The following is a 9,917-nucleotide window of genomic DNA, read 5'->3' on the forward strand; positions in this document are numbered from 1 at the left end:
AGAACTCTGACCGCAGAGGCGTCTGAGAGATGGCCTGATTACAAGGCCAACTAATGACTGGGATACAGGCAGCTGGCCACAGGCAACGCTCTGAGCAGCCGACGCTCACTTCAGTAATGAACAGCAGCCACCAAACTGAATCCCAGTCCGAGGGAAACGCGTGCATGAGTGAGGACAGTATACCATCCAAACCCATGCAGCAGGCAGACTCCAGGACCAGAGGCGGAGGGGTGCGCCCACGGCCCAAGGGCTGTTGAGGGCAGGGTGGGTGCCTGGCGCCCAGGAGAGGAGGGGCTGTCCCCACCCCGCCCCACTTCAGGCGGGCCCTGCAGCTCCGGGGACCACTGTCCATCCCGTGGAGGAGGCAGAGGGCATGGCGCGTCAGTCCTGGGAACTGTGCAGGAGCAGTTGAAGGGGCGCGGAGAACGTTCCTTCCCATCTGCCAGTCCCTGTTACTTGTTCTCAGCAAGTTAAAACAATTTTTTTAAATGTGTAAAACAAACTTTTGAAATATACGAAACAAAAAAAATATTTTTAATGTTAAGAAGGTTATTCCCCCCACATCACCCCCGATTATTATTGAAGGAGGGAATTTCTATCCATAGACACCTTACTTTCCTACTGATGGGATTTCTGCTACTTTCCGAAAGGGGATGGTTTGCGTTTTAGAGCTAACAGCCTTTCTTCTTATGAAACAAAAGGCAGCCTAGTTTCTGGCAGATATCAGGCCTGCTGTGTAACTGCTCAGTCATGTCCAACTCTCTGTGATCCCGACCCCATGAACCGTAGCCCACCAGGCTCCTCTGTCCATGGGATGCTCCAGGCAAGAATACTGGAGTGGGCTGCCATTTCCTTCTCCAGGGGATCTTCCTGACCCGGAGATCGAACCCGGGGCTCCTGCATAGCAGGCAGGTTCTTTAGTGTCTGAGCCCCCTGTGTCCTTCGCGTGGCAGCGGTCTGACACTGAAACCACGAGCATGGGTAAGAACACCACGGGGAGACAGGGAGGTGAGGATGAGTGGAGCCCAGCCGTCTCTAGAAAGCACAAACGCCAAGGTCACCAAAAGAACCTGCCTGACAGCTGGGAGGACAGCTGGGGTAACCCTCCCAGTTCCTCGGGGGAGAGCCCTTTCTGAGCTCAGAAACCCCTTCTGAGCATCAGTCAGAAGAGATAAATCAGGTACAGGTTCCCATCAAGAGCTAAAGGCTACCGACAACCGCCTACTGCGCTTCCCTGGGTACGTTTAAACACCAGGGAGAACAGTGAGGTGGAGAGTCCGCCAGCTTCTGCTGGGTCTCCTGGCCCAAGAACCTCAGGTCAGCAGGATTCAAGAGGGAAACTGGCAGAAGATTGACCAAGGATGGTCAGTCCACAGTTAACCTTGGTAATAATCATGGATCATGGGCCAATAATCTATATGGTGTAGAGGGCTACTTTGCTGTATTTTTACTTTAATCCTCCAGTAAATAAAAGCAAAGTGTTTTAAGCCTGGTTGCACTGCACTGCCTTAAAAAAGTTAATAGGGGCTACAGGTTTGGGGACGAAACAAAATAAAATGAGTTGATATGAAAAAACTTCAACCTTGTTGGCTTTGGCTGGTCATTACATCCTACAACTAGTACTTTTCACAGTGAACCAGCGGGCCCCTGCTGTGTGCCAATGCTTCAGCAGCCACTTTGGGAACTGAGCAAGTGTCAGGGAGTGCAGAATGGGAAGCCCACTTCAAATGAAAAAGCTCTATTATCTGCTTATAAAAGGAACTATTTTCATGGGTATTAGATTTATTAAAACTGATGTGTTAGAATGCTAATTTGATAAGATTTCATTTAATAGACGTCTCATTGCTTAAAACTGGGAGGAGGGGGGTGGACTCTATCCTAAACAATGCTCATTTTCTTGAGCTGTTTATGAGAAAACATTCACTGTAGTTTGTGGGATGAAGGGTAAGATATAATTTCCACCACTTTGAGAAAAGCACTGTTTTTCTGAGCCAGAATTTTCTCCAGCCTATGAATGAAGAGTAGACTGACTGTTCCATATAGACAATAAAAAAACAAAGACAATATTTTTAAAAATTTTTATTGAAATGTAAGTTCCAATGTTGTGTTAGTTTCAGGTGTAAAGTGATTCAGCTATATATTTATATTATTTTCTTACGTTCTCTTCCATTATAGGTTATTACAAGTTAACTGAGTGTAGTTACCACCACTATACAGTAGGTCCTTTTAGTTATTAATATCTATTATATATATATTAGTATGTATATTTCCATCCCAAACTCCTAATTTATCCCTCTGCATAAACTTTAACAGCCATAAGTTTGTTTTCTGTGAGTCTGTTTTGTAAATAAGTTCACTTGTATCATTTTTCTAGATTCCACATATAAGTGGTATCACATGATATCTGTCTCTGACTTCCTTCACTCAGATAACAGTCTTAAGGTCCATCCATGTTACTGCAAATGGCATTCTTTCATCCTTTTTTATGCCTGTGTAGTATTCCATAGTTATATATCCTCCATGGTTGATGAACATTCAGGTTGCTTCCATGTCTTAGTTACTGAGAAAAGCGCTGCAAGGAACATTGAGAGGGCATGTATCTTTTCAAATTGTTTTTCTCTGGATATACAGTCAGGAGTGGGACTGCTAGATCATCGAACAGCTCTATTTTTAGTTTTTTGAGGAACCTCCCTGCTGCTCTCCATAGCGGCTGCACCAATTTACATTCCCACCCAGTGTAGGAGGCTTCCCTTCTCTCCACACCCCCTCCAGGTGTGCTCTTTGTAGACTTTTTGAGGATGGCCATTCCGATTGATGTGAGGAGGAATCTCATTATAGTTTTGATTCACATTTTTCTAATAATGAGCAATGCTGACCATCTTTTCACACGCCTTTTGACCCTCTGTATGTCTTCTTTGGAGAAATGTCTATTTAGATCTTCTGCCCATTTCCTGGTTGGGTTGTTTTTTGATACTGAACTGTATGAGATGTTTGTATATTTTGGAGATTAATCCCTTGTTATTTGCATCATTTGCAAAGATTTTCTCCCATTTTGTAGGTTTTTTTTTTTTTTTGGTATATGGTTTTCTTTGCTGTGCAAAAGCTTTTAAGTTTAATTAAGTCCTATTTGTTTATTTTTGTTTTTATTTCCATTATTTCAGGAGATAGATCCAAAAAGATATTGTTGACATTTATGTCGAAGAGCATTCTGCCTGTTTTCCTCTAGCTTTATAATATCCAGTCTTACATTGAGGTATTTAATCCATTTTGAGTTTCTTTTTGTGTATCACATTAAAGAATGTTCTAATTTCATTCTTTTACATGTAGCAGTCCAGTTTTCCCAGCACCATTTATCAAAGAGACTGTGTTTTCTCCATTGTATATTCTTGCTTCCTCTGTCATAGATTAATTGACCATATGTGCATGGGTTTATTTCTGGGCGTTCTATCCTGTCCATTGATCTGTGTTTGTTTCTGGGCCAGTACCACACTGTTCCGGAGCTTTGTAGTATAATCTGAAGTTAGGGAACTTGATCACTAGTGCTCGGACCAGGACAGAATTTGCTGCAATAAGCACCAAACGGGCAACTAATGAGCACTCTCACTGCGGCCCAGGGTTCAAATAGCCTTGGGTAACTCTGAAAATACGTCTCATGCATTATGTAAGGGTTAGGATATGATTGAGAAGACAAGCCTTTTCGGGAGCATCAGATAATTAGTGAGAAAAAACACTCACTTAAGGTTTGGATAACTCCCACAAAATTATCCTGAGATTCCTCCTAGGTCAAAGTCCTACCCTAAGGATCTGTACCAGCATTCACTAAAACTGACCACTCATGTATCAAGAATCCAGTAGAATAAAGCACAACAGTGAGGCTTCCTTTTTTCACAACATTCTAGCTTTACAATTTTTCTTCAAAATAATGAATTGGCATATAAAGGATTTTTCCTTTTTAATGTTTTTTTTTTTTTTAAACAAGAAATTACATGAAAGCCAGTAAGACAAAATGCAAACCTAGATGTTTTTGCAGTAACAGCAATCAGCCCATTGTGCACAAATTCCTCATCACCACAACCTGGCTATGCTGGACGGTAAATCTCCCATTGATGTTTTTCACAACCATAATATTGAACAGTGTCATTTTCATGAGTATATGGGCCAGGATTTCAGAATGTAAAACAATTCAAATTTATAAAAACAAATGAACCATATTTACATTACAAAAATATTTACTGCAGGGTTCTTTGAATCAATAAGCTCCTCTAGTACACTGAAAATACACTGTAATGTACAATGCATTTGAGTCAAACTTTTGGTTCAAGAACACACCTACCGCATGGAGAAAAGAAATACACAGGAATGCCAAAGTCACGCCCAGTTTGCAGCACCCAAAATGCTATCATCTCTATTTGCTCTCCTGGGTTGCCAGTACCCTCTTCCTCCAAGTCCAGTATAAGAAAATATCCAGCAATCACTACAGCAACTGACAAGCACGTACCGTGCGATTTGTGAGGTGTAGGAACACTGTAATTCACATCAGTGACTGTGAAGTCATGGAAAATCGTAGTGCTACCACCACCTACCATCTGACCCCTCCCTCATAGCTCAGCTGGTAAAGAATCTGTCTGCAATGCAGGAAGCCTGGGTTCAATTCCTGGGTTGGGAAGATCCCCTGGAGAAGGGAAAGGCTACCCACTCCAGTATTCTGGCCTGGAAAATTCCATTATAGTCTATGGGGTCGCAAAGAATCAGATATAACTGAGCAACTTTCATTTCACTTCACTTGGGTCTCAACCTATAGTAAATATCTTGAAACATTATCTCATTTAATTCTCATGACAAAGTCTCTAAGCAGGCCCAGACTCATCCTCCAGATGAGAATTAAGACCTGGAGAAGTTGCACTTAGGAAAAAAAAAGCCTGCTTTTTTCAAAAGGGCTACCATTTAGTAAGCCAAATAGCCGATTTATGAAGTTAAAATATGAAAACGAACAAACAACAAACATGAGAGTGAGTGAAGTTGCTCAGTCGTGTCTGACTCTTTGCGACCCCATGGACTGTAACCCGCCTCTGTCCATGGGATTCTCCAGGCAAGAATACTTCCAATGAACACCCAGGACTAATCTCCTTTAAGATGGACTGATTGGATCTCCTTGCAGTCCAAGGGACTCTCAGGAGTCTTCTCCAACACCACAGTTCAAAAGCGTCAAGTTTTCGGCGCTCAGCAATCTTCACAGTCCAACTCTCATATCCATACATGACCACTGGAAAAACCATAGCTTTGACTAGACAGACCTTTGTTGGCAAAGTAATGTCTCTGCTTTTTAATATGCTATCTAGGTTGGTCATAACTTTCCTTCCAAGGAGTAAGCTAGTAATGCATATACCATCTATAGGAAGGACTGATGCTGAAGCTGAAACTCCAATACTTTGGCCACCTGATGCGAAGAACTGACTCATTCGAAAAAAACCCTGATGCTGGGAAAGATTGAAGGCAGGAGGAGAAGGGGATAACAGAGGATGAGCTGGTTGGATGGCATCACTGACTCAATGGACATAAGTCTGAGTAAACTCCGGGAGTTGGTGATGGACAGGGAGGCCTGGCGTGCTGCGGTTCGTGGGGTTACAAAGAGTTGGACACGACTGAGTGACTGAACTGACTGAAATAATCTACAGCGTTTTGGACCACATGAGACAATACTGATGCAGACGCTGACAGGCGATTCACTTTGTAAAGAGACAAACTACGGTATTGATAAATACAGTACAACACCCTATAAATGTATTTTCTCTTCCTTACGATTTTCTAAATAACATTTCCTTTTCTCTAGCTTGCTTTATTGTAAGCATACAGTCTATAGTACCTACAACACACAGAACATGTGTTAACTGTGTATGTTATTGGTAAGGCTTCTGGTCAACAGCAGTTTATTGGTGGTCAAGTTTGGGGGGAGTCAAGAGTTATATACAGATTTTCAATTGCAGGGGGGAGTGGTCAGCAGCTTTGCCCCGCACTTTGTTCAAGGGTCAGTTGTACACGGCAACCTCTATTAGGAGAAGCGACACTGGCTTTTCTTTCACACTCGCCAAATGAGGTCTCCTTTTATAATGCACTCACTGTAACACAAATGTAAGTGTAAAAGTGACCGAAGGCTGGGAAGTCATACGCCGACAGGTGCAGATCCTGTCCCTAATCCTCGTACGAAGGGGTGTGCCCAGGAGGGGCGGGGCTGGCACCACCACCCACCCAGCACCCCCCCCCCCCCAGGAGAGGTCCTGGCTGCCTCAGACTTCCGGGTGGGTCAGAGGGATGATTCCAGCTCTTCTTCTTTTTCAAATGTACTTTTCATCACTTGTTTTCATTCCTTTGCCAACAAAGGCCCCTCTAGACAAGGCTATGCTTTTTCCAATGGTCATGTATGGATGTGAGAGTTGGACTTTAAAGAAAGCTGAGTGCTGAAGAGTTGATGCTTTTGAGCTGTGGTGTTGGAGAAGATTCTTGAGAGTCCCTTGGACAGCGAGGAGATCCAAGCAGTCAATCCTAAAGGAAATCAGTCCTGAATACTCACTGGAAGGACTGATGCTGAAGCTGAAACTCCAATACTTTGGCTACCTGATACGAAGAACTGACTCCTTGGAAAAGACCCTGATGCTAAAATAGAAGGCGGGCGGAGAAGGGGATGACAGAGGATGAGATGGTTGGATGGCATCACCGATGCCATGGGCATGAGTTTGAGCAAGCTCCGGGAGTTGGTGATGGACAGGGAAGCCTGGTGTGCTGCAGTCTGTGGGGTCGCAAAGAGTCGGACAGGACTGGGCGACAGAACCAAACTTTTATTACTTCTACCATACTTTAAAACACAGAAAACATCTCAGCTGCTCTAACATCTCAGAATAAAATGTGTTACCTTTTGAACGAAAATAATAAGTATTAAAACTAAATGTACATATTGCCTGTCACTGCCCCCCCCCCTTTTTTGATTCATTTATTTTTTCACCTTTTGGCTTCACTGTACAGCATTTGGGATCTTAGTTCCCTGACCAGGGACTGAACCCTCGGACCCCTGCAGGGGAAGCACAGACTCCTAACAGTTGGACCGCCAGGGAAGTCTCCCAATTCTTACTTTCGGTATTTTCCAAGCTACAGAAAAGTTACGAGAATACAAAGTACTGAGAAAAATGAAACCCTCACACACTAACGGTAAGAACGTAAAACTGGGCAGGTGCTTCAGAAAACTGTTTGGAAGGCCCTCAAATACCTAATATAAAGTTAGCGTTGTTGAGTCACTAAGTCACGCCCAACCCCCTGAACTGTAGCCTGCCAGGCTCCTCTGTCCATGGGATTTTCCAGGCAAGATGACTGGAGTGGGTTGTCATTTCCTTCCCCCGGGATCTTCCTGACCCAGGGATTGAACCCGCATCTCTTACACTGATGGCTGGGTTCTTTACCACTGAGCCAAAGTTAGCATATTACCCAGCAAATCCACTCCGAGGTATATATCCAAAAGAAATGGAACATATGTTCACACAAAAACCTGTATAGATTAATGCTGTTCATGGTAGCATTAATCATAATAGTCAAAAAATGAAAACTACCCAAATGTCCATCAACAGATGAATGGATAAATCAAATATGACGTATCCACACAACTGAATAGTACTGAGCCATGAAAACACAGGAGGAATTGATGTGGGCTACAACAGCATAATGTGTTCAAAGTTCATGCATAAGTGAAAGAAGTCCGTCACCAAAGACCACAGAGTACAATCCTTTATACCTGACCATGTCCTAATTAGGCAAATCCACCGAGACAGAAAACAGATCTGTGATTGCCTGGATCTAAGAGGCAGAGGGAATGAGGAATGAAGGATTCTGGGTGCGGTGTTTCTTCTGGGGAGGGGGGGTGATAAAAATGTTCTAAGATTAGATGGGTGTGATGGTTGCACAACTCCGAATATACTAAAACCACTGAATTATACACTTGAAAAGAGTGAATTTTATGGTATTAGATCTCAACAAAGCTTTTTCTTTAAAGGCATCAAATTAGACCCATAAGGCTTTCAAGCAGAGTCAGCAACTGTTAATATGTTGGTACTGTTGCTTTCTTTCTCCCCACATGCACGCGCGCGCGCGCGCACATACACACGCACACACACAATTTACGACCAGGCCATTTAAAATTCGGTTATTATTACACTTCACTCCTAAGTACTTAAGCATGTAGAGCATTCGCCCACATAACCGAATACGAACATCAGACTGGGGGGATTTAAAGCTCTTATTTAACATATACCCCATATTCAAATTTATCAAAAATTAGGTATCATATTTGGTTGTCATATCCCTGTCATCTCTTGAATCTTAAAAAAAAGTTGTCCTGTCTTTTTAATGATACTGACATATTTGAAGAATCCAGGCCAATAAACGCGCAGAATGTTCCTCAGTGTTGAATACGCCTGTTTCCCTATGAACCGAGTAAAGTGACGCAGGTTGGGCAGGAACGCCACAGAGCTGAGCGGTGTCTTCCGAGCTTCCTACCAGAACCCTCTGTTACAGCTGGAGAATGTGCCAATTGCGGCGGTAAGGCGGTATCACGGCTGGTCTCGGTTAGGACAAGGACGGTAAACTTCCCGCACTATAAACGTAGCTTTCCCCCTTTTTAATAATCTAGAGATGACCCAATTATCTTGCATCCGTGTAAACGTGAAGTTTCCTCAATGGTCTTGCCCCCAAAGAATTTAAGCACCCCTTTTGAGCCCTCGCTGCATTCACCTGACCAGCCACTCCTCTCAGTTTTATTCCGCACACTCTCAGAGGTGGCTGCGATTTCAACCCTGGCTGCATACGGGCCAGGATCACAGGGGTCTCTAGGTATGAGGCTCCGGTCAGTGTAAATTCCCAGGGCGATGGATTCTGATTTAGTTACAGTAAGGGCTGAGATTGCCCGAGTTAGAGGGAGAAAAACCTTGCATTCTCCTTTGGCAAACAAGCAAACTGGCGCCAGAGGAGATAAAGTGGCCAGTGGCACAAAACTTGTTCATGGCATCGTTAAGACTTTTTTAATTTGCATTTTAACATGCAATTCCTTCCGTCCCCAAAACCAGAGAAACGAGTAACTTTTGTACGGCCTACAGTGTATTTCTGCTTCCAAGGTTACATCTGCCTTTCTGGCCCTAGACCTTTGCATTCCTCTTACTAGCGAGGAACCGAGCGTCTGCTGGCCGAGCTCCTCTGACCGCAGTGCTAAGTCACAGCTCAAGCCCCCGGACGGGCTGGGTGTCCAAGGGGCCAGACGGTTGAGCGCTGCAGCCCAGGCGCCCTACACGCCCCCCAACCGCGGCGGCGACCCCGGCGGACGCCGCTGCAGAGCAGTCAGCCGTGCAGGCGAGACGCACCTGGCGGGGGACGCACCTGGCGGAGGATGCACCTGGCTGCTCCCACCTGACCCGGACGCACCCGCCCAGGAAAACTCAGAAGTGTGCCAGACCCGGAGAGACCACAGAACCTGCAGGCCTGCCCACCCACCCCCCACCACTTACCCCAGCGTGATAAACCTTATTCGCTCTTTTAATCTTAATGTCCAGGGTGGTCCCCATCGCGAATACTCCGCCTCGCGCACCACTTCCTGCCGCGCGTGACCGGACGGCGAGGAGGGCTCGCCCCACCCCTCCGCCTGGGGCCCCACCCCTTTCTTCTCCGCGCCCGCAGCTGCGTCACGTGACCCCAGCTGCCGCGGCCAGTACGACTTCCCCCCTCCCCCCATCCTTCTTCCTTCCGGCGCAGGGGCGGGCCTTAGCGCGGGTCGAAGACTGTCACTCTTGGCCCGGCCTCCCCCGGGCGTGAGGGGCGGGATCGAGGAAACCCCACCCCTTCCGTAAAGACCAGCCTTGAGGCCGGAAATGCCTCTTCTTCTTGCC

The 9,917-nt window shown here is 45.3% G+C and overlaps 1 protein-coding gene across 2 annotated transcripts in view; it reads right to left on the reverse strand.

The window, feature by feature from the left end:
* The window catches only part of VPS26C (VPS26 endosomal protein sorting factor C), a 34,287-nt gene extending 24,604 nt beyond the window's left edge, over nt 1-9,683 (reverse strand). The window contains exon 1 of one of the 2 annotated variants that reach the window (XM_020870863.2): nt 9,540-9,680. In XM_020870863.2, coding sequence (XP_020726522.1) covers nt 9,540-9,596 — 57 coding nt within the window. In that variant the 5' untranslated portion in view covers nt 9,597-9,680. Of the gene's footprint in view, nt 1-9,539 lie in introns of both variants that reach the window. The other variant, XM_020870864.2, reaches the window with a different exon arrangement.
* Nucleotides 9,684-9,917: the final 234 nt, after the last annotated feature.

The sequence above is a fragment of the Odocoileus virginianus genome, chromosome 4 (assembly GCF_023699985.2).
Source record: "Odocoileus virginianus isolate 20LAN1187 ecotype Illinois chromosome 4, Ovbor_1.2, whole genome shotgun sequence".
In the NCBI taxonomy this organism is placed as follows: domain Eukaryota; kingdom Metazoa; phylum Chordata; class Mammalia; order Artiodactyla; family Cervidae; genus Odocoileus; species Odocoileus virginianus.